The 25,094-nt window shown below is 43.4% G+C and overlaps 2 protein-coding genes across 4 annotated transcripts in view; one reads left to right on the top strand and one right to left on the bottom strand.

Moving 5' to 3' along the window:
* LOC137147547 (L-threonine ammonia-lyase-like) overlaps positions 1-21,685 on the bottom strand; it is a 78,548-nt gene extending 56,863 nt beyond the window's left edge. The window contains exons 1-2 of one of the 2 annotated variants that reach the window (XM_067539826.1): positions 21,561-21,685; positions 11,283-11,489 (exon numbers count right to left, since the gene is read on the bottom strand). In XM_067539826.1, coding sequence (XP_067395927.1) covers positions 11,283-11,326 — 44 coding nt within the window. In that variant the 5' untranslated portion in view covers positions 11,327-11,489; positions 21,561-21,685. The remainder of the gene's footprint in view (positions 1-11,282; positions 11,490-21,560) is intronic. The other variant, XM_067539841.1, reaches the window with a different exon arrangement.
* Positions 1,880-24,247, top strand: PLAC9 (placenta associated 9). 2 transcript variants are annotated; one of them, XM_067539864.1, is made up of 4 exons: positions 1,880-2,074; positions 20,500-20,600; positions 22,956-23,073; positions 24,054-24,247. In XM_067539864.1, the coding sequence occupies exons 1-4, from the start codon at positions 2,017-2,019 to the stop codon at positions 24,062-24,064; spliced, it is 288 nt and encodes a 95-aa protein (XP_067395965.1). In that variant the 5' UTR covers positions 1,880-2,016; the 3' UTR covers positions 24,065-24,247. The 2 variants fall into 2 exon arrangements, with proteins under 2 accessions (XP_067395965.1, XP_067395956.1); XM_067539855.1 differs by having other exon boundaries at positions 22,953-23,073.
* Positions 24,248-25,094: the final 847 nt, after the last annotated feature.

Genomic DNA, 25,094 nt, shown 5'->3' with positions numbered 1-25,094 from the left:
TCTTTTGGTCCACTTAGTAAAAGCCAGACTTTTCTGACTGTGGAAGACCTGATGCTGCTTTTGTTCCCATATGTTTCAAAGGAGGCACTAGGGACACGGATCCATGTTAGGCCTCTTTGTTAATACTTCTGCTTAGGTCAAAGATTCACAAAGGTCATCCTCAAAAGCATCCAAGAAAAATAGTAACTCTGCAGACTCAGTCAGACAACAGGATTTCTGGTAGGCCCCACCTATAAACAGATGTTATGTTAGAACAGCCACTCTTTGCTGAAGCGACGTTTGTAATTTTTTTCCATGTGTTAGTTTTCCTTCAAAGAACAATGCTTTGCTTGTGTATATCCCCTTTAACCAAGAACCTCGGTGCACTTGACAAACATTAAGCAAGCCTCACACTCCTGTGAGGTGAAGAAGTGTATAGTTTCCACTTTGCAGTTGCAATCTGAGGGACAGAGGGTTTAAAGTGATGTGCTCAAGGTCACACAGGAACTCTGTGGCGGAGTCCCTGTTAGAGCCCACTTGAACCCAAACCCTAGTCCCATACACTAATCACTGGCCCAACTGATACAGGCTAGCCCCATTAGACAAAAATATCTGATTGGTAACAGTTACTTGTGATCCTGTTAAAAGTTACGCAAGTCTTCGAGAGGAGCCTTCCTTGACTCTGGAATTTTCATGCATGATGGTATCAGAAAAAAATATCACGATCTAGGTTAGGGTTTAAGATGGCTGCAGAATTGAAAATTCAATGTGAAAATTCAATGACCAGGTTAGGCCCACCAGTACTTTTAAGACATCAGGCAGAAAGAACAACTACTAGTAGAGAGTGTTGCCCAGAGCACTGCACTGGACTGGGACTCAGAAAGCCCGGGATCTATTCCTGGTTTTGCCACCAGCCTACGGGGTGACTTTGGGCAGTCATCTCACCTCTGTGCCTCAGTTTCTCTGTCTGTAAGATGGGGGTAATGATACCGACCTCCTTTGTAAAGTCCTTTGAGATCTATGGATGAAAAGCCCTATACAAAAGTTAGATATTATTATTGACACCTGAAGTCCAATAATATTTCATCCAGTACAATTTTCAGCTGCCTAAAAGAGCCTTAACCACTAGCCAATATCTTTTTTTTAAATTAAGAGAATTTGTACTGCCAGGATGATTTGTGGATTTAAAAACAACCTCCCACCCCATCTCTCCCCCCTCAACCTCACACCAAACCTAATAGACCAGCGGTTCTCAACCTTTTTTTCCCCCCCAAGTACCACTGGGGAAAAAAAGGGGTGGGGGGGACTTTCGGCGGCGGGGCAGTTTCGCGGCAGCAGCGCGGGGGGGAGGGGGGGACGACTTCCGGCAGCGGCGGGGTTTCGTGGCGGCGGGGGACTTTGCCCCTTTTCGGCGGCAGGGTTTCGCGACGGTGGGTGGGAGGGCACTTCCGGCGGCGCGGTACGGCTCACGTACCACCCAGCCTTCTTCCGCATACCACCAGTGGCACGCGCACCACCGGTTGAGAACCGCTGTAATAGACCATATGACAAAGGCCATTATGTTCTTAAATGTTCACTCTCCATATCCTCACCCTAGACAAACTCCTAAAGGAGGAACAAACATCCACACAACCCATTTCCATTTCATGCTCCCAGGCAGAAGCCATTTATAAATCCAAGGCAGCCCCCACCTTTTCTTGCCCCATGTGCCTATCTTTGGGATTCAAAGCTCTTCAGCACATTCCACTCGTGCTCAGCATAAATAAATACAGAGTAAAAAGTTTGGGAAGTTTGGACCGCAGCCAGCTTGCCTGGGTAATTGGACTCTTTGTGGAGTTTGAAGGGCGTTTTTAAAAAGAGGACGGAAAGAGATCAGTTTAAGAATCTTGGCTCAGTCTTGGAGTATTTCCTCCCAGCTCTCTGGCTAAACCTCAGCACAAAAGCCTGGACTAGGGAGTCAGTGTAAGCCGAGGAGGGACTCCTCTCTGCCTGCACTAGGAGAGACATCCCCAGACAGAGCTTGGAGGCTTTGAAACCATGCTTTTCCTTTGGGCTCTGGCTTTTATTTTAGTGCTGCAGGAGCAAGATTTTTCAGGTAAGTGATTCCAAGCTCGCAAGGCACAAACTGGAGGATAATTAACTTCTTGGGTTTGCATGGGAAAAAGGAGATGCTTTCTTTTTATAGGTGCTGAAAGCAAGTCAACAGGGATTTTGTGTGACCATGACACAGGTAGCGTTTGTTCATAAAACACTATGTAAGTATTTTTTTTTAAATAGGAGAGGTTCATATTTTGTGCTATTAAAATACATGTGAGTAGAACGTCTCTAGTTTGAAACATTACAGAATAGGAGATTTTTCATCACTCATGAAGCATACCATCATTGAGCTTTTGCAGAAGTTTAGAACCACATCCACATGCTGCTTCTAATGTCCTGCATGTTTATAATACAGTTGTGGCAGCTTTAAATAATAATGTCGTGAACTGACTCCACATGGGCACTGTGAGATCAATATTCCCAGGAGATCAGAGTGGTTTCCTCAATAGAAAGACACATTTTTAAGTTGAGTTTTCCATTCAATAATAATAAATTTAGTTTCTGGTGCTTTTGCAATTATTGTCTTATACTTATTCCTGAGCTGTATAAGCACATAACTCTAAGCATGCAGATACCACAGTGATGATGACCCCAGAACAAACACATAAACAGCACGCTGAAATCTATGTTTTATTTTATTAGTAGTACATCCAGCTTTGGTCTACCCCCTAATGAAATTGCAGCCGCTTTTATGGTGAGCACTGAAATCTATTTTCAATCAAAATTTCCATTTGGCTGGTTCAAGGGTGCATAGTCCTTACGTAATCACAAACCTCACATTGCTGAATGTTTGCATTATGTATTTTCTAATAACTTGAGCCGATCGTTATTTTACCTCTCCTGTTACTTCTTGACAGCACTCAACATCTGGATTTTATGACAAGGTATCAGGCTTGCTTCACAACCAAAACAGTTCCTGAGAAATGAGTGATACCCTCTCTCTCACAAACGCAGGCCAACCTTCTCTGTTATTAGACCAGCCTAATGAGACTAGCTGTAAAACATCTTTCAGGGTTATGCTAGCTTTCAGTCTAGATGGGGCACTGTAACTTTCCTTTCACACTATATGAGCTCATTACCCTTTACTGCATTTTCTGGCTTGCAAGTAGGGCTGGCTGAAAAACATCTTTTGTGTTTCAAGAAAAATTTCAAGATTTTAGAATATGTTTTCATTCTGACCCAAACAAACATGAGCAGGACCCGTCCTAGTATAGCCAATAAATCAGGGTACTGATACGGAAGAGGAGCTTGAACCTGGGTCTTCTCTATCCCATGCCAGTGCCCTAATCATCAGACTATAGGTATTCTGGGGGCTTTTCTGCTCTCCTGCATCCCAACCTGAGAAAGTTTTGTCTGAACTAATCACAAAATTGGCATTTTCCACCGAAAACATGTCTGAAAAATTCTCAACCAGCTCTACTTACAAGTAGCTTGAGGAAGACTAGTGGTGGCACGGACTACTTTAGGGAATTGGTTCTCAACCTTTCCAGACCATTGTACCCCTTTCAGGAGTCTGATTTGTCTTGTGTATCCCCAAGTTTCACCTCACTGAAAAACTACTTGCTTACAAAATCAGACATAAAAATACAAGAGTCACAGCACACTATTACTGAAAAATTGCTTACTGTCTCATTTTTACCATATCATAAAATAAAACGATTGGAATATAAATATTGGACTTGCATTTCAGTGTATAGTATATAGAGATGTATAAATAAGTCATTGTCTGTGTGAAATTTTAGTTTGTGCTGACTTTGCTAGCGCTTTTTATGGAGCCTGTTGTAAAACTACATCTAGATGAGTTGAAGTACCCCTGGTTGAGAACCCCTGCCTTAGGGAAACATGAAGGTGGGTCCCTACTTAAAAGCTGTGCTTCTCTGTGTTTTTGCTATGGTTGGTAGGCTATTCATTGCGGTTCTTGTGCTGCTGAGGTTACCATGCAAGCTGGGGCACTGCAGCAACTGCCCCCACAGAACAACTGTTTCATTCATTACGTTCAAGTACTCCAGTGTGCTACCCAGAGCTGCTCTACAAGGTGCTACACGGGATGTTCTGAATTAAATGATGAACAATCCTTAGATCAACAACTGGACCTGGATGATCAGCATGCCTGGGTGTTTGAGATCTGGCTGCATGCATCTTACAATTGCACAGTGATATGCTTTGCATCCAGAAGTCTAAACACACCACTGAATAGATTACTCAGCCATAGAAGCAAATCCGTAGCTAAGATTTAAGAGCGTTTCTAGTGTAAGCCAGATTTTTGCCCTCTGTTCCTTACATAAATAAATCAGTTTGGAGTTAGCTCACATCCCCAAGTCACGGACATTTAAACACCATCTGCAAGTTCACAGGTACTGTAATCTCTGAGGCAAAGATTACAACATATAGCAGGTTCTGTATTGATAGCCCTGGAGATTGAAGTCTTAGAAATTATCTTAAAACTCTTCACAGTTAATGGGCAAATTCTTTCTCTCCAATCTGCACTGCAGACCTTTGTCTGTAGTTTGGGTCACTTTAGCGCATTCTACACTTGCTTGTTATAAAATTTGCAACATTATTCTGCATGGAGAGTTTGAAGAGACTCAAGCTGTATTTGTGCACAGATATGCAAATCCTTGTGGCTACCTCTGGAGTGGAGCACAGCAGCCTATGGACAATATACCACAAGCTCCAAACAATCTTTGCATGTAATTTATTACTATTACTGCACTGAGCCACATCAATATACAATGCCTAAAATACAACAGCTTAACCCTGGACCTTAAATGGAGGTTGGGTTGTGCTGATAGCAGCAGACCCAGTTAATGATATAAGTTCATCCGTACCTCCAACCCTGCTGGTGTGAGTGTAATTGAGACTTGGAATTCATGGAAGCAGAGAGTGATGTTCCGGGTGAAACCCTAATGAGTACTGAGATACATCATAAAACCACTATATAGAAGTTTACCAAATAAAGCACAGCAAACAGAGGCTCAGGGCAGCACAGTGTCAACTATCTGAAGCTTGCCATGGGCCTCTTTTAAACATTAAACCTACAGTTTGCTAATCACATCAGTCCCTTTTTAAAGTATATAACTTGCCAGGCTCACAAGCTCCAGTTTAAAGTGATATGGTTTTGTTGTTGTTTTTTGGTTTTAAAGTGGAGCACAATACTATTTTTAGATAGGGAATCATTTAAGCAGGGATGCTCAAATCCCTTGGGAGGTCAGGGATGCCACACACTTCTCAAACCATTGTTTTGGTTCACCAAAAGTGCCCAAGTTCATGAACTTTTCCTAAGCCCATTCTAACCTCCCCATAACTCAAAGGAGACCATCATTAAGGGAAGCTTGTGCTAGGAATGTATTAGGAATAGAAGGATCCTTCTGTTCAACTGAGTGCCCGCCCCCCACTCTCTCTCTCTCTCTCACACACACACACACACAAGCTACGCCTTTCCTCTTCCCTGTTATTTTATCCCCTCTTACTCTCCATCTTTTGGATATTTTCAAGCTCTCTCACTTGCGATCTGGTTCCTGTTTTAGTCTCACTGTCTTTCATTTAGCTTGTAGTCAGCTCTTTTTTTAATTTGATTTTTTTCTCCTCACTCTTCTCCCTTTCCCCACCCCTCACCACACTTTCTTGAGCAGAATACAAACCCAATAACATTTCGGTCAAACTTTCAAAGCCACAGTGGTGATGAAACAAAGCACAGCAAGTGTTGTAGATTCATAGATTTGAAGATCAGAACAGACAATTATGCTCATTTCACCTGACCTCTACAGGACACAGAGCACAACCTAGTAATTACTGCATCAAGCCCATAACTTCTGTTGAGCTATAACATATATTTTTAGAAAGTTTTCATTTAAAGGCTATAAGTAACGGAGAACCCACCCCATCCCTCAGTAAGTTGTTCCAATGGTTACTTACTCTCCTGGTTAAAAATGTGCACCTTATTCCTAATCTGAATTTGTCTAGCTTCAGCTTCTAGCCATTGGATCATATTATGCCTTCTTTTAGATTAAAGAGCCAGCTACTATCAGAAATTTCTTCCATGTGTAGCTAATTAGAGCCTGAGTTTGCTTACCCCTAACACTAAATCAAGTGATAATGAAGTCTGGGTTTTTTGTCAAGTAAATGAAGCTTTCCACCTACTGGCAGGTGAGTGATGATAGGACCTGTGTGAATTTTGAATTGAACCTCAAAAATAGAGATCATGTATGTAAACAGGCATACATTTAAAGGAAGGCATGTTTGGAAGATTATCACTACCCTGACCAGAGTGGGCTCTGCATGGAATATGTTTTTATTGGAGTCATTGACATTACTAATCTGAATTGCTTCATCCCCGGTGGGACTTTTCTTATTTGAATAGCTCCACTCCACCCTTGGCTACAGTCCAACAGTAAGACTGCCTGCTATATTTTAAGTGAAACCAGAGAAAATTCTGCTCTGGACATTATATATATATATATATATATACACACACACACACACACACACACACACATATATATTCATTCCTCTGTTTGATTAGGAAAAGATTAGATGTTGATTCAAGTGTGGAATTAGCCACCTTGGCTAGATCTAAACCTGCAGCTGTTGTGCAAACTTCCTTTCTCACTAGTCATCTGCAAACAAATAATCAGTCTTGACCTATAACATTGTCATGGGCCTCTTTGTGCTGCAATTTGTGCTTGATTTAGAATAGAGACAGTTGTTCTCAAGGGTAGACTAATAAGGTCTTTTACTTGTGAATTGAACCAATAATATGACAACCGAATGGAACACTTACCCTGGGAGTAACTCAGGGCTTGTCTTCCTGGCAAACTCAACTCACAATGTATTAAGTGTTGCCTTTACCTGAAGTCCCGTCCACAAACAAAAACCCTTATCTTCTGGGTAGTGGTGCTTTTAACTCAAGCTGGTTGGCCTGTTAGGGGATATAGGCTAACGCTCAAATTAGCGCAGCTTGTCAGCGCTAACATGACCACTCTGCAGTGTGGACACAAGCTAGCTCCACGTCAGCGGCAATAGTCCTCAAATGTCTTCCCACAATTCTCTCCACCTCCCCAGAAAGGACAGACAAGGTCTCCCACGGTTTACTGGAAAAGAATTCATAAAGCAGCTCAATGTACTGCCGTGCAAAGAACCTTGGGACATTCTCCCAGAAGCCTTAGTGCCACACACAAGTGAGTGCAGGGTCAATGGGACAAAGCTGCTCAAGTGTTATTTCAGTGTGGCTGTTCTCTCTGGAGTGAGGCTAGCTCAAAAAGAATAGCTTGAGTGTAGATAACTACAGTTAACTCTGCAGTGAAGACATACCCAGAGAGGTGTGTAAGTTTTTTTAATTTTTACTATATCATACACAGCTTTTCAAACAGTCACATGAAAGTAGGATCACACCAGCTTTGCAAGCTTCCCTACATATCAAGCAAAAAGCTTGAGCTGACAAGCCATGTTTATGTCTAAAATCACTTTGTAACCTAAAATCAAAAGGCCCACATCATTTGCTGGTGCAACATAGAAAACATTCAGCAGGTCTGATTTGGTCTTTCGCGGTGGGTAATCATTTACAGCAGTTCAGTTCTGCCAGCCATGGTAACAATGGACGGGCTAGTGTAGACAAGGCATATGCGGCAGCTGGCATTGTGGTGCTTCATGTTGGCAGCCAAACTGGAGCTCTGTCTATATCACTATTGCAGCCACTGGTAGAAACAAACCAGTGGCAGGCAACAGTGGGGAGGTTTGAGAAAACATAACCTGTTGCGTTGGATCTGGATGCTGATCGTTTTAACAGTGTACGGAAGTTATCTGCAGGCAATGACAGAACAACGGTAACAGGAGGAAGGAGTCCAAGCTGGGGGAGGTATAACACCAGCTGTGACCCTAAGAACCTCACCAAGGCTTGCAATGTTACTTCACGTTAGCCTGTTGGCGAAGAGCAAATGAATTTACAGTTAATTACTGTAACCATCCCCTATTAAAAGGCTATGCCATGTGCTGTGGGATGGACTCTGAGGCACCTCACTACCACCTGCCCTTGGCGTGAGGAAGACTTGTCTGTTCCCACCCCGGGTCAGCTCTTCAACTCCACCAGCCATGGGCAACACAGGAAGTCCCCTTGAGGCTTCACAGGCCCCACTGTACTCTTCCTGTTAGCAACAGGTATACTCCAACCCCTGAGCCCTCAAAGCATCTTCCTGCTATTCCCAGTCCCTGGTCCACTGGACACCAGTTCACCGATCCACTGCTCCCAAAGAAGTTGACCGATTTTGCCTGAGTTTACCGCTCTGCTTCACACAGAGGTCACTATAAAGAGATATAAATATTATCAGTCTATTTAACAAAGCTTAGGTTAGCAGATGTACTGGAAACCAAAGGTTACATATAAAATAAAATCATAACACATTCTATGGGCAAAACTTAATTAACAAGATATGCTCATGTCTAATGAAGTATTGCTCACCCAAAAATCCCTGCAGTGCTTTACATCCAGGCTGGCTGTGACCCTTCTTTCATGAGACAAACACGCTGTCAGTTTGCCTCCTAGACGAAGGATTCTGCCTGTCTCTTTGCATTCCAAAATATGGCAGACCCATCCTTTGTCTGTATTCGTAAACAGGACACCACCCCTGCTGTTTGCTTCTTCCCGTAGATTTCCTCTCTTGCAGATTTTGCATTTTCTTAGATTGCACCTGGCCCAGTATGCAAGTAGGCACACAGTGTGAGGCATCCAATACACAAATGGCCAGGTAGGGAGATAGGTGTCAGTTACCTTCTGCCTGAAAGAACCATATCTGAGGTATATCATCTCCTGATGACCAGTCTTAATGCCAAAACCATAAGAACATAATTTTCTGCATAGATGTAACTCCTGAAGTCATACATACAATTTGCAATGATTATGATGGCCAGTGAACAACTCATATGTCACCCTTTGGTGTATTATTATGTAAATATCCGACCCAAGGGATCCTATGTACCCCGCATACACCTTATCAGGAAAGCGTCACGGTCATACGCCGTCTTAGGTCAAACTTATAAAATACTCGCTCCTTATGTGCACATAAACACCTTGTGCCATGCGGAGCTGAGGAAAGCAAGAATGATTTGGATCCAGGGTCCAATTTTAACCCAACCCTCAAGGTTTAGGACAAGGGACACGTCACACACAGTTGTGACCATCATTCACTAATGGTAGGAGGGGCTTCCCCTAGAGATCCTTAGGCCCCAACCATTGACCACACTCTTTAATTACTGTACTGTTTCCTGCTTCTTAAGTTCTAAAGTCCTGTTTCTTCCTGGGAAAGGCCTTCAGGATTCGTTTAGCCATCACCAGCCACAAGTTGTTGAGTTTTCTAGCACGGTCAAGCAACTGAGAGTGTCTTCCTTGTGAGTGTGCTGCAGCCTCTATTCTTCAGGAACCCAGAGCAGACGAAGGATACAATTGTTTAACACAACTCTCTTTATTAGATAAAAAACAAAATGGGTCTTGCAGACCCTGAGTGATGGAGACCTTTCACAATGGTGAGGAGACACGATTAATTTTAAAGAGACAGGACCACAATACATTACACTAGTTTCTCCTTTCTCAACAAATCCATTACGGTCTAATGAGGCAAAACAACATTGATAGCAAAAATGCATTCCACAAAACAACATCCACTTGAAGTTGGACAACAGACAGAGAGGGAGAATTCTCATCTGTGCTGGTATGGAACACACACACAGGCAGGCTGGGATTTTAATTCCACTGTAGCCACACTGGGAACAAAATTAGAAACCAACTCCACAAAAGACACATATACTAAAAAAGTCTGAGTTTCAGAACCACCTTTAGGTCTAATTCTTACCCAGCTATCTTGAGACAGATGTAAGCAGAAGCGGACACTCTTTGTATTATACTCTTTGACCTCTTACTTGATCTCCCAGTGAAATGTACCTTTCCTACTATGGCCTTACACATCCCAGGATGCCCTGCTTTAGAAAAACTGCTGGGTCATCCTGACCCCACCCAGCGCACACCTGCTTAGCGCGACACTCAGGTCAGGCAGTATCATGTTGAGTTTCCTCCTGTAGAACAGAATCTCACTGTCACTCAGACAGGCCAAGGTACAGTAAAGACAAAAAGCAGATATTCTGGGGAAGGCCTAATTGTACCATCCCTGCTTCTAACATCATTCTGCAATAGTGGTAGGGGTTTATTATAGCAGTGTACTCCATAATTGCTAAGTCAGGGCCAAGATGTAAGGAAACCTAGTGGTACCAGGCACTGCAGACTGTTGGAGGGGTTAGAGAAGCAGAGAGAACCCTAAAGTTACAGTCTGTGTCCAGCAGCACAAATAAAGAGAGTTACCGCTTCATTCATGCCATTAGAGCCCACCGTTTTCTGTAACTGTCAAGAATGTTATAAAGATCATAAAGATAGGAGGCTGAACTGGTCAAACACTAACTTCCTTGTATTCTGTTTCCATAAAGCGAGCAAACTCAAACAATATGGGCTCGGCCCATAAATTAAAGCTGGCAAAGGCTACTTTAATGAATGTACACAATCGGTGCTGGCCTCCCACTCAAACTTTCCCATACCCTCCTGATCCAGCCACCTACAATTAGGTTATCCCAGTACTCGGTCCTAAAGAAAATAATATTCCATTGTGGGATTGTTCCCTGGGTTGTGCTCTTACATTTGCTATACTAAGTTCAGGACAAGAGCTGTCAGTCCTCATCAGAGGTTACGGACTGTAACATGCCTTTCCTTCTGTCTGTACTTTGTGAATACTGCACATTTTACTTCTACAGTATTTACCCATTGTAGTTAACTTAGGCAAGTTCTCAAAAAGCTGAATGAGAAACGGTTTCCTCCACATCTGCCCCACCACTGGGCTCGGTTAATAAATCATCTTTGCTGACGAGAACACTAAAGAGAATCATAAATGTAGGTCTTTTGGGACGAAGACTAGCAGCAGGGAAGGTACACATGCAATTCTCCTTGACCTAGGTCTTCTAGACAGGAAAGGCTGCCACTCAGCATACTGCTGAATCAGATCAGGCTTAAATCTGTAAATACTGAAGGGGGAGATTTTATTAGCCTCCCTTAGTGGAATGGAGCTTACCCCATTGTCATAGCCTTGCATAACTGTCAAGCTCTAATTACATATGACATACAAGTATGTTTCGTAATTGATCTATGCAGTAGATTCTTATAGCCACAGACTTACCTTTTACTTTTAGTGAAGATAGTATAAAAATGTTCCCAGAACATCAGCTGTAGCAACAAAATATCAATGACTGTAGCCTTCTATACCCAGGGCAGAATAGTCAGCAACTAGGTACAAGCCAAATTTCAGTAGTCCTTGCTAAGTGTTAAATTGGCACATTACTTCAGTATGATTCACTCCCAGCAGCACGGCCTATTGGGGAATTCACTGGAAAGAAAAGAAAAAAGAAAAAAAAAAAAATCAAAATCTGCCTGCAAACAGAAGAATGGAAATGGTCTTTATTTAAGCACTGAGTAGCTCATTTTAAAATAAAGATCAAATCACATTCTAGATTAGAAAAAATTAATCTAGCTTCAGAAAATTTCTTCTTTGATCAGTGACACTCTGGCCTAGTGGATGGAGGGAAGCAGTAGATGTGATATTTCTGGATTCTAGTAAGGCTATTTGACACAGACCCACAGGACATTCTCATAAGCAAACTAGGGAAATGGGGTCAAGATTAAATGACTATAGAGTGGGTGCACAGCTGGTTGAAAGACAGAGTAGTTATCAATGGTTCGCTGTCAAACTGGGAAGGAGTATCTAGTTGGGTGATAGTCAGTCAGTCAGTCCTGGGACCGGTATTATTCAATATTATCATTAATGACTTGGATAATGGAGTGGCGAGTATGCTTAGAAAATTTGCAGACAACACCAAGCTGGGAGAGGTTACTAGCACTTCAGAGGACAAAATTAGAATAAAAAATGGCCTTGACAAATTGGAGAATTGGTCGGAAATCAACAAGATGAAATTCAGTAAAGACAAGTGCAAGGTCTTCACTTAGGAAGTTAAAAACAAAACAAAACAAAAATCAAACGTACTGCTATGAAATGAGGAATAACTGGTTAGGCAGTAGTACTTCTGGAGAAGGACTGGGGGTTATAGTTGATCACACTTTGAATAAACAATGTGAAACATCTGCCCCCCTCCAAAAAAGGCTATTGTCATTCTGCCGTGCATTAACAGGAGGGGTGGAGGGTTCATATGTAACAAATGAGAGGCAAGTGTCCCACTCTACTCAACACTGGTGAAGCCTCAGCTGGAGTACTGTGTCCAATTCTGGGCACCACACTTTAGGAAAGATGTGGACAAATTGAGTAGAGTCAAGAGGAGAGAGACAAAAAAAGATTTACAACACCTGACCTATGAGGAAAGGTTACAATAACTGGGATCACTGAGTCATGAGAAAAGACAACTAAGGACTGATAACAGTCTTGAAACATGATAAGGGAGGTATGCTTAAAAAAAAGATGATGTTCAATGTTCTCCAGGTCCAGTACATGTAGGACAAGTAATGGGCTTAAAATGCATCAAAGGCGATTTAGGTTAGAAATTAGGAAATACTTTCTAACTATGAAGGTTATTAAGCTCTGGCATAGGCTTCCAAGGGAGGATCCCCATCACTGGTGGTTTTTTAAAAATGGATTGAACAAACACCTGTCAGGAACAATCTAGGTTTATATGGTCCTGCCACATCACAGGGGGCTTAAGATCTCTGCCAGCCCTACATTTCTAGGATTTAGTTCAGGTGACAACTTTTAGTGTAACTTGTTCTATCGTGGCTCTTATCCACTTTATAACTGTACTTAAGAAATTGAGTAGAACATTCAGGCGCCAATATATATTCTGTACCCATTTTCTCTCCCTTCTCCACAACTTGCGGTAGAGCAAAAGAGGGGAAAATGGAGAAGGTGGTAAGCAAAGAATTACTTCTGAGACTAGCTTATTTAATTTAAAAGTTGTTTACTGTATGTTAACAATGTAAACTAGGTCCAAGTTAGATGGTGAATGAGATTACTAACAGTTTGACTAGAGCTCTGAGCTGGAAGAAGTGTATATTTGAAATGTAATATTTCAATTTCCCTCTCTCAGTGAGCAGTACTCTACATTGCAGAGCAAGACAGGCAGCGTGGTTTAGTGATTAGGTAACTAGATTAGGGTCAGGAATCAGTTCTTCCCATGATCTTTGGTGAGTCATTTCACCTCTCAAGTTCCTCTATTTCCCCTCCCATCCTTTTCCTGACTTGTCTCTTTGGATTGCAGGCTCTCTACGTGGGCCTGTACGCTCAACGGGCATATAAATAATAAAATCTCTTGCACGGAATAACTTTCCTGTAGTTCACTAGGCTTTGGCAAACTTTTCTTCTAATGATGCTACTATACACATGGTTTCTATGAAAGCCTATTCCAAAGAGAAGGTAAATGATATTGGCTGGGCAGGGCAGGAAAAAGGCATAATCAGAGATTTTAAAAGTTGTGGGGAAATAGAGGTTGCATATGTAGAAGAGGAGAACTTAAACATAAGCTCTGATGCCCGTTGATCAGGACATGCAGGAAAAAGGAGACACAGACACACGAATGGATTGAAGCAGCAGGCTGCAACTTTATTAACTTAGCATTGAAGAAGGACACTCTGCCCCATCTCTTTCATACCAGGCATTTAAATGAGTCCAGGTTTTACAGGAATCTTACCATATAATCCTGGGGTAGTCAGTCAATAGGTGGAGCACGGGCTAAATCTGAACCACCAGATACTTCTGAACAGACCCCGACATCTTTTTATTTATTTTATTTTTTTAAAATTATTTTCTCTGGAGTCTAGACCTTGACTGTCCCTTGACCAAAAAATTTGGACCTTGATCAAAAATCATGGACTACCTCTGATATAACCCATAACTCCCTCTCCCTTGTGAGGGGGACAAAGGGTGCCAAAAGAAATACCTCAGTCAGCAAGCCTTCAGGACTTGCATTTTCTCATAGGCCTAGGGTCCCGCCCAATGGGATCCCAGGTATTTTACTTCTGGGACAGCTAGGACAGGGAGAGATTGCTGTTTACCAGAGGCTGGGAACAGTCAAAGGGATGGATTACTCCATGATTACCTGTTCTATTCATTCCCTCTGAAGCACATTGGCCACTGTTGGAAGACAGGATACTGGGTTAGATGGACCATTGGTCTGACCCAGAGTGGCCATTCTTATGAGCTAGTCTTTTGACCTTTTATTTGCACTGCACACAGGCCACCAGTTGTGACAGACGAACATTCATTCCAGTGTAACCCCCCTTCTATGTCTGGGTTACTTGGGAGCCGGCAACACTCACTGGTGTGCAAGGGCGCTAAGGTTGTTAACAACAAAGGAGATCCTGAGTATCCCAGCGGTGATGTAGAATAGGTGGGAATCCTCTATCCACCCCCTGCTGCAGTCCCTTTACTTTTAAAGGAATTTAAACTTGGCGGTGCCTCCACCTGGCTGGCCCCTGCACACGCTTAATAGCGGGCCTTGGGAGCTTCCAGGACTAAACCTAGTCTGATAATAATAATAATAATGATAATAATCTGAGACAGGTATAACAACAATTGCACTTATGCAAACTAAACATCCAATATACTCAAATTAGAGTTAACACAACTTTACTTAACAAATTAAAGACATATAGCATAACAGACTGAAATTAAACATCACTATTATATTAAATCCACAGGGCAGTTGAATAAATCAATTAATAAAAATAGTATGAAAACAAATGAAACTTGTCGAAACTTCCATTTACACTGCCACTGTGTACCCCACCTGCAGAGTGTACACTCCCCAAGAGTTCAGAGCCCTAACCCCTTGCTTGCGTGGGCGCGCTTGAAGATCTGAAGCAGACAGCACTCTGTGGGTTCGGTGTTCAGTTCAGCTCAGTTGTCCCGTTGGAGGTTTGGAGCTGGCCCAACCAAAGGTCTGCAGTCCTGGCCCTGCTTGAAAGGATTCTCCCTCTGCCTCTTCTCAGGCCCAGTGAAAGTTTCTGTGCAGTGCCCCTTCCCTTACACGCCCTGCCCCAAACAACAGGGGGGGTGGCACTCACACTACCTCCACTGCAGGCCCACCTCAGGCAGCTCTAGGCTCAGTCCCTGCCCTGGCTTGGGCAATGCCAGCAACCTCCGAAGCTCCCTGCTCGAACAGGCTCCAGCAGGCTCTCAGCCGCAGCTTTGGGACCCTAGCAGCAGTCAGCAGGCAGCAGCAGCTTTGGGACTCCAGCAGCAGGCAGTAGCCAGCAGCAGGCAGCCAGCAGCTTCCAGCCTCAGCTGGACTCCACCCTAGCACCAAAATGGAGTCCCCCACATGCTATTCCCTGTCTCTCTGGAAGGGGAAGAGTCTCTCCCCTCTTCCCCAAGGCATCATGGGAGTTGTAGTTTCCCAGGCTCTTCCCAACTGTAAACTCCCAATCAAGTTCCAAGGCCCCTGAAGTTCAGGGTGCCTACATTAGCTACTGCTGTTAATTACATCCTATGCTTGCTTAACTTTTGCCTTCCTTACAGAATCAGGTAGGTAAAACAAAACTCTGTGCAAGGGTTTAAATCCAGGAGGGAGAGGAGCCGATCAGTTTCCCTCTCCCACTGGCTGACTGATAGGAGGCAGAAAGCCCATGGAGGAGGAGGGACCATCACTGTATGCCTCAGGTTTCCTCTGCCCCTCTTTTCATCCAAGTCCATAGCCCAGTCTGCCAGTCCTATTGAATTTCCCACGAGTTCATTTGAAAGGGTAAGATTCACACACTCATTGGCTATTTAGGCCTGTGTATGCTTGAAGCTGATATCTGCCCAGAAAAAGCATTTCATTTGTAGCCTTACTGATGGATGAATATATCGATTACAGATGACTCTCTTAGAGTGCACTGATTAAAGATTCGATCTCCTGAGAGCTACAGGACACCCTAGCTAATACGACACCCTAGGAGCACATGAGAAACAATTCCCGTTTATTGCCACTTCCTTTATTAACAAACTCACTAAGCAGATAAACCATCTCACAAATACTACAACACAACAGCCCTATCTCTCTATTTGCTAAACACTTTTCTCTATGACAGACATCACTCACAGTTCACATCTCCTGCTGGGGGACCCTGAAGTGTCAGTCATTACTCTCATCACCACCTCCAGTGGTTGGAATCCTGACATCTCCCCATGCAGTCTTCCCCCCAGCACACAGGCAGGACAACACCTTTTCTCTTGAGGTAAGCTTAGTCCTAGTAAGGCTCAGACATTTGCATAAGGATGTTGACTCTTCTTCCTTATTTGCATTTCCACATCCCAGGAACTTTGAGTGCTCCACTTTTCATAGGTTATCTTATCTCCTTATTCTTATTAGCATCTACGTAGACAAGTCCTCCGTAACCTGTGGTTAATGTAGAATCTCCCATCAGGTGTTTTGTGGTCTAGGTGGGTACATTGTGGTGCATTTTCACAACCATCACCCACTAGCACATTCTTTACAGTAATTTTGTGGTTTTACTGGTACAGTTTTATTCCTGAGTCACCTTCTTACATCAGCCTCCTTAGGACTAATGCCTAGTAGGCTTTGCATGACAGGACTCAGCGTGTAGACTTTTCATGACTGCAGTACTTTGCTTATATACCTAATACACACTCACTCATAAATGCTTGTCAACCTTGCCCTTCCATGATCCTATCCTGCTTAAACCTATCCATCAGACTATTTAATTATGCTTCACCACGGCAATAAATCCTGTATTAAATGAAATAATTTACTACACATTCACACTCTGCTATGTATTTATCACCTAAGAAAGGGTAGGGTGTTTGAATGATTATAGAACCAAAACATTCTATAAGCAACGAACAGGGGATATGGAGGAGGAGAAGGAAACATCTCTGTCCTCTCTGGAATCACAAGCAAGAGTATGTCACATCACTGACAGGTTTTGGCTCGAGGGAAAAAAAAAAAAAAAAAAGGTACCACCACTCCTCTTCAGTTTCAAGATCTCCTGTTTGCCCAACATCCAGGCTGTTGCGCACTCAAAATGCAGCAATTTGCATCCTTATTAGCACCTGGCAGCTGTCAAAGTTCAGGGCAACCGCATCTATAGTCCCTTTCTGTGATCCCTCAAGGGTTTTCACTCTAGGCACCTGACTCCTCCACCATCACCTCTCTCTTGGATAGAGACCTGCATCACTCTACCTCCTGATCAGGGTTTTTCCAGGCTGCCCATGCCCCTGCCTACACTGTAATATCCCCAGTAAACCAGCCTGCCTATATAGGCCAACATCAGCATTTAGCTTTCAAAGAGAAAGCAATGAGCAATCTAATTGCCAGCAGATATAAGTCACCACCCAGGTCTTTCTAAGTAAAGACATTTATTCTTAAGGTGAAAGCATTACAGAGAAAACACATTAAAAATAAAGAAATATACATGCATGCCAATAAGCTAACCAGAGATCAACTCCAACTCCCACAACAGCTCTGGTAGGAGTCAGTCCTTCAGACCTGACGAAAGGATTTTTATGTGGTTACAAGTTCATAACAATCTTAGCTCAGAGCCAGAACAATCCTGAATAGTTCTGCCTTTCCTTTATACAGCTGGGGCCTTTGATCTCCAGCTTGCAGAAACAGGTAATCAGCAGACAGCAGTTCTCTCCTCAGGGCATAGTTTCAAAAGGCTGGGTTGTTTTGGTGGTTTTTTTTGCATCACTAGAGGTGGGAGCAGGGCCCCCACAAGGGAGGTGGGGAGGGGGGCGGCAGAAGGTATGCTTTACCAGGGCCCATTACCATGAGGAAAAAATGTTCATGGCTCATGAGATTGTATGTATGGGATAAGGGATTGTGGTATGTGTGTGGGACGGGGTCAGTGTTACAAGTTTGTACTGGGTCTGAAAAAATTATGTTTGGGCTCTGGGTGGGAGATTTGCATTTACCCCTCCCCAGAGATTCCCCAGGCAAACCATTTGACCCTGTTTGTCCCAAAAAGTTCAGTACAGACTTTTGAGATTCATACTACTTCCCAAGGTTCACATAACATCTCCCCCTAGAGAAATACTACAATCCCAGCCCACAACAACAAGAACTAATGGATAAATGGGCCTCAAACATACTTCACCTTAATTCAATGAGGTCACCCAAGGATATCGCAGAAAATTGCCATATTTGTCCCTGCTCCTTCACCTAATAGCTCCATTTGAAAACCTTGGTATTAGCTTCCTGCCAATTCTTGCACCAATTCTGAAGTGCGACATAGACACAAATGGCTGTGGTTTAGCTCAGGGAGTCCATGGCTTCTCTCTCTATCTGTTCCTCATTGTAATTGGGGCAAACTGAGAAGCCTGCCAATTCTCATCCTAATGAGCAATCAGATGTCAGTGGGAGTCAAGGAATTTTATTACTTATTATTTGTACAACGGTTGCACCTGGAGGCCCCAACCAAGGTCAGGCCCTGCTGTACAAACACAGCGTGAGAGACAGTCTCAGTCCCAAATCCAAACAGAGAAGATAAAGTGTGAGAGAAAGACTGTATATTTACAGATGTGGAGGTGAAGCAAAAAGAGACTAAGTGACTTGCCCAAGGTCAAAGAGTCGGTGGCAGAGCCAGGATTGGACCCCCATTTCCTGAGTCCCAGTCTAGTGTCCTTATCCATTCTTCCTCTCTATATTATAACTATGCACTTCAGCTATGGAATTCCTTTCCTGCTAGAAACCAAGATGCCTGTCTGCCTCTTTATTTAAGGCATAGCTGAGGAATTTAAAGTATGGCAAACATTATTGGGCTCAGATTTATACAGACCTGTGACATTGCTATGAAAAGGTGTTCTGTAAATATTAAATGACTATTATTATACTTCACCCCTCATCTCCCTCTGTGGCTTCTGTTTAGCAATGCAGATAGTCTTCTTCTGCTCACCCTCTACATTTGCCTCAGCCCTGTGGGCTGGTGCCAGGAGTAGCCACCAACTCTAAAGGCTGAGCCAGCTATCATAGGTCTTGACAGAAGAACTCCCGTTAACTTCCGGGAATGTTAGATCAGGCCCTTATTGAATAGCTGAATGTATTACTGTTACAAGATGTCTCTCCACCATTTCTTTAGTGTCTGTCAGTCATCTTCTTAATAGTAGCTTTTTAAAACTAACTCATTATTTCTTTAGAGTCAGAGTTTGAGGCCAGATGGGACCACTAGGTCATCTAGTCTGACCTTCTGCAAACCACAAACCACCAGTGCTACCCAGCACCCTCACACCAAACCCAACATCAGAAACAAGACCCAAGTAAATGAGACCCACGTTGCTCTGGGTCCTGGACAAACACAGAGACCATCCCATCTCAAAGACCTTACAATCTCAATAGACCAGATGAGGGGCGGGGGAGGAATTAATTTGCTCAAGGTCTCAGAACAGATCAGTGGCAGAATTGGGAAGAGAACCCCCATTTCCCAGCTCACAGCCTTCTCCACAGGACTGTCCTGCCTCCTGTCCCTTTCATGTTCAGCATTCCCAGCTGAAATGCTTGTGTATTTGGAAGTACCATTAGTTATGAATTTTTAAGAACGCTGATAGAATTTGACACAAATGCTTACAAAACCCTAAAGCAGCAGAGCACAGATATGAAAGAATTATTAAAGGGAATTCTTTCATGAGACGGCTACATTAATGAATGAATGCTGACAGGCTCCTAACTCACACCCACCCTCTCAGAGGCTACAGACAAGAAAACAAAAAGTACGCTAATATGAAGTGAAAGAAGCTCATTAGTGCCCTCAATCAAGTCCCTGAATAAATTAGGAGGAAGAGCAATGCAAACAATCAACAGCACTAAGCAGATAAACAGACAAAGATTAACCACACTGTAAACAGTCCCACAGACACACGATTTGTCAACAAAACACATCATTTGTACATGTCTAGATTTTTCCTCCCCGCTGTGAAACTAGAGCAACAGACACTTGTTCGATGGCAACATAGCATGGCATCACCATGTACAAGTAAATACGCATGCTTGCCCTTCCAGGCCTGAGTGCACCACTTGCCTTTAGAGGAAGGCTGGTACAGAGTCACGTTGAAGTACAGCTGCACCTCCTTGACCATCAGGATATATCTTAGTATAGATACAGCAAGATCCTGGAAAGCACAGAATATGCATATAACGGGGCTTGGTGTCAAGAAGTGTACGGCTTGATCCAAACAGCCCCAAGCAGTGTGTGTACCACCATGTGAGGCCCGAGGGCATGGCTTAGGGGCTTAGATATTAGAAGCACAGGTTCAAAATGGTGTTTGTGTTTCATTGCATGTTCTTTAACATTCCAAGAGCCCTTCAGTCGCTACAGTTCCGAGCTGGGCTGGCTGATGAAAGGTTATCAATGGTTAGAAGGGCAAAGCCCCTGGCAAATCACTGTGATTGTTTCTGCAGCTGCTGCAGATCCTGTCAGCGTACCACCTGGAAGTTCAGAGAGAAGCGACTGGTGCAATCAACACACCACCATCCATAAGCGCTTAGATGCGATTGAAGAGGTAAGAACTGCTGCAACCGGGCCCTAAGCGGAGCTGTGTCCCAACAGGCTGACCAAAAAGGTGGGACAAGAGGTCATGCTTTCAGACACTTCTCCTTCCCTGATTCAATTTAGCTAGACTGTCCTGATAGGGCAGGAACTGTTGCACTACCTGCAGCGGAACTAAAGGCTTAGAGACAGGAGTCCATGGGCATTTTGCCACTGACTTCAGAGGAGGCAGGATTTCACCCAGAGAACATCTTTAAGTAGCTGAACTAGAGCTTCCATGAACACCAATGGGAATCTGGTGATTAGGCTGGACCGAAAAGAAAAGGGAAGGAATACATCATTCCATGCAGTTATTTAGCGGTTTTGGTCATCATATGCTATATCAAAGGTACATTTATAATACTTAATTCTTCACTAAGCACTACAAGCAAGTTACACGCTGGCATTGTATGTGTCATAGATGGTTATGTGCACCTCAGGAGAAGGTGGCGCAGATAAGTCCTTGTAACTAGGGAACCAGCTCCAGAGAACCCCTCATGGCATGCAGTAGCCCTATCCCAGGGTTTTACAGCTCTCCTGGGGATTCACAGAGCTTGACCTTCCAAGGGCATCTCCTCAGAGTTCAATACCCTTTGGAGTATTCCCAATGCACAACAAACACCACCTTTGCCCATAGTCCTGCATTACGTTAACACACACAAAATCCTTCCGCCCCTTCTGGGGTCAAACTCACAGTTCTTCTCACTCTTCGCTAGAGAGCTGATTCCCTGGGCTACTCCCTACTGGAAGCCCAAACACCACAGAAACCAAAATGGGTTTCCATCCTGCTAGGCCTGCCTGCTATTTTAAACCAAGTCTCTCTCACGCCTTACCAGAGCACAGACAGTCAGGGCTTTCCCTCACAGAGATAGAGCCTCCCTTCCTCAAGGGTCAAACTCCATCTCCTGTGTTTCCTTGAAGAGAAGTCACTCACCCCTTCCTCTGCTCGCTCAGCTCCCTGATCCTCTTGAGAAATGCAGGTCCTGGGGCTGCCCTCCTGGAGCCTGGCCTTTGTCCCACAGCTCACTACAGGAATTAGCTACGTCCCTACAGCTCTTTCTAGTAGGCCTAGCTCTGCTGGTTTCCTCCCTTTATAAAGATCCTACCACCAGCACAGCTGTGGCATGGCAGGGGAAGGCTAATTGAACAGGGCTGGTCCCAGGCCTCCTAGCCTGTAATGGACAGGCTAGGCCACTCTATTACATCCATCATTAAGGATCATATTGACTTGCTGCACTCAACCCTTCATTAACCATTTATTAAGACTTCTTTGAGTAACCCTTTATAAACTGTTTATAAAATGTACCTTCAATATACCAAACCCAGGTTGTCAGTGCTTCATATTATAGGATATAAACAGAAGTTCTTTGATTATTGCCTTGTCTCATGACAGGATTAACCCCCCACCACCACCACTAAAAAGCGACTTCAAACCCAGAGACTTTCCGTTCTCCATCCCTACTCTTCCCAAACAGCCTGCAGTAAAGAAGATTGCTTGTGTAGCATGGCCGGAAGGTTAACAAACCAATTACTTATTTCCAGGTGCTAGACTGGAGAGAAGGCTGCTGAGAAAAGGTGCATGTGTACATCAGTGGGGGGGAAGGATGAGGCCTCAAACTTATGACTGGGTTTATGGTGTAGCTCACAGCACTGATATTTAATTAGCCATTATGCCCACCCAGCGCTATCACATCCAATCATTATTAGTGGCATGCATACATTAAGTTCCTTGCAGACTTCATGGTTGGAGGAGAAGGCTGTGCTACTGGAGATGCTTAAGACCCAAATAAAGGCAGTGAATAAACTAGTGAAGTCTGGCCCGTTAGTGTCTTGCCATTGTGTAGGAAGCACCTGCAATACAGGATTTATGTTCAGCCCAAGTGTTTTCAATGAGCACATGGGCAGGCATCTAGGATCTGACTTTTTTCAGTTCTTAAGAGGCAGTCACTCCACCCAGCACCTCTGACCTAGCTTCTCCGGTGGCTTTGTTTTCCTTGGTGCTCTGCTGGCTCAAACATAAAAGCGGGAGAGGTAAACAAACATCCTCCCTCCAAAAGCCAATATTACAAACAGCTCAGTTTACTTAGCTGCTACATTTTAAAAACATTTTTTTCAACTAAGTGTAAAGATTTCATCCCATGGCCACCAGAGGTCAGTGTAATACAAAAATATTAAGTAACAGGTAGTTCTACTGAATAGATAACAAGTATAGGACTTAAACTTAGGCGTAGCTAATGTCTTGGCCCTCAGTTTGCAGTTTGACCAGCAGGCTTGGTACTCTTTCTCCTCCATCCTACCCTCACTTTCCCTCCTGTGTTTTTATTAGCAGGTAGAAAAAACAGTTGAGTATCTAGAGTCAGAAATGAAGACATTACTGAAGGACATCAGTGAGACAGCATGGAGTGCCCCAAGTGCTCCAGGACCCCCCCTCACGGACATTTTTGATGGTCTGTATCTCATAGGGATAGCATGTAGTAAGGTCAGCAATGGTTTCTCTTACACTACACCAGGTATCTGATTCTTTTCCCCAGTTGTGGCCCCACGTGCGGTCCTTTTAAAATAACTGGAAAGATTACACTTGTGGAAGGCGGAGTTCGCTTTTGAAATGCAGAGCTCAAACGCAAAATGCAGGCCTGAATGAAGAGCATCTGCAAACAGAGCCCAGAGACTTCCACATCTATTCTATAGAAAATCTTTTACTGCACTCATCACCTTCCAATCATGCATTAAGTGAAGGGACTCTATCTGTCGCATGTGGCTTGTTCTGTCTCCCATTCACGCTCCCAAAGAGAAACCGTGTGTGTGGAATGTAGTGTTTTGTTCTGGTGGATAGTTTGTTTTTTTAAATGTACACGTGGCTGGGTGTTTTGAAAAGGCAGGTTGCAGACGTGTGCCTTGTATGGGCACTTGAAGCACAAGGTTTATGGTGAGCGCGGTTCCGGGGGTAGTTCATTCAGTCTCGGCCTCTCTGAGAAACCTCTCTCAAGGTCAGCAGCAAGAACTGGAATTAGAATCCAGGACTATCTGCATCTCAGCCCAATGCCCTATTCATTAGACCTGCTGCCTCTCCATTAACCACAATTACGAGTCAGCAATTAGTGCTCTCCCCTACATTAACTACAATTTTTTCCAAAAAGGAAAAGTTAGAGGGACTGTAAAATGGAAGTCAGATGTAACCTGATTTGTTGAATTAGGAAAGATGACAGTGTTATTTACATTATACCAATATATTATGTTGTGGGAGGAAAGAAGAAATGGTTGAATGGTCCAAGAATGGAGACTGCAGAGGTCTCCCTTTTGTTACTTCCTTATACTTAGCAGAACCAGCCTCTTACTTTAAAAAACAAATGTCAAAAAACCCACACACAAGAAGTATTTATTGGGTCTTCATATCACCAAAAAAAAATATCAAATCTTCTCTCCACAGATGCCAGCTGAGCACCAGGACAATGGAAGAGGATAGAATTTAAAAATATTCCACAGTATGGTTGTCTTAGACAGTTGCACTTTGTTGCTTTAATAAGCCTTGTAGGATTTCTAGAGATTGAACTGGGATGAAGAACACTGAGAAGTATATTGCGTTGTGTTTCTGTGCTTCTTAATAAAAAGAATTGCTTTTCAGCCATCATTTTAAAGCTTTATATTACAAGAAATCCAGACCCCAAACGTGACCAAATCCGCACTAGGAGGGTGAGATTTTTAAAGATGCCTTGACATCAGCAGTTTTGAAAATCAAAGCCTGATCTTTTCTCATTATCTGGGCCAGATCACATCTGACTAACTCAATCCAACCACCACAAGCTCCAAGTCTAGGAAGAGGCTGTTGCTCCTTTCTATCGAAGACTTCAGCTCTTGTCATCAGTGTGCACTCATGAAGACATGGCTTCAATTATGGTTTCCTTTCAGAATGTTATTAACACACTGCTAGGCTGTCTGACCAACCAGACAGAATTAAGGGTGCTCTGGCTTCGGATACCAGCACATCCCTACCACTGCCTGAAATGTGAGTGACACATCCATATACGAAGCCAGAATCTGAAAGAAATAGTTTTACCTCCTAAACTGGAAGTGCAGTCACATTATAAGAACAGCCTTGCCTTGGCCTTTTCGTGGTGAGAACCAAATCTGAAGCTGAACTGACTCCAAGGCTGAAATATTGCAGCAAATAATAATCAAAAAGGAGGAAGGCCCAGGAGCTTATCTGATGAAAGTTTTATTCAGAAAAGGTTAAGACAAATTGAGCTGTAAAATCACAGCAAGGCAGGATTTTTAAAAAGTTTGATGTCACTTCCCTCCCATCTCTGGGGCTCAGCCAGGCTCCCCTCCCTGGAATAATACCAATAGGTATTTGCTTACATGTTGCTTCAAACCTGAATTTGGGAGGCCTGGGATTCTCCCAGTGTAAACAATGTGATTTATCCTTGGAACAGGAGCCTGGCTGAGTTTTAGTAGATAAGAGTGGAAGGAA

This window comes from Emydura macquarii, unplaced genomic scaffold, assembly GCF_026122565.2.
Source record: "Emydura macquarii macquarii isolate MOO-44397 ecotype Brisbane River unplaced genomic scaffold, CSIRO-AGI_Emac_v2 contig_67, whole genome shotgun sequence".
In the NCBI taxonomy this organism is placed as follows: Eukaryota; Metazoa; Chordata; order Testudines; family Chelidae; genus Emydura; species Emydura macquarii.
This window is presented reverse-complemented; position numbering and strand designations above follow the sequence as displayed.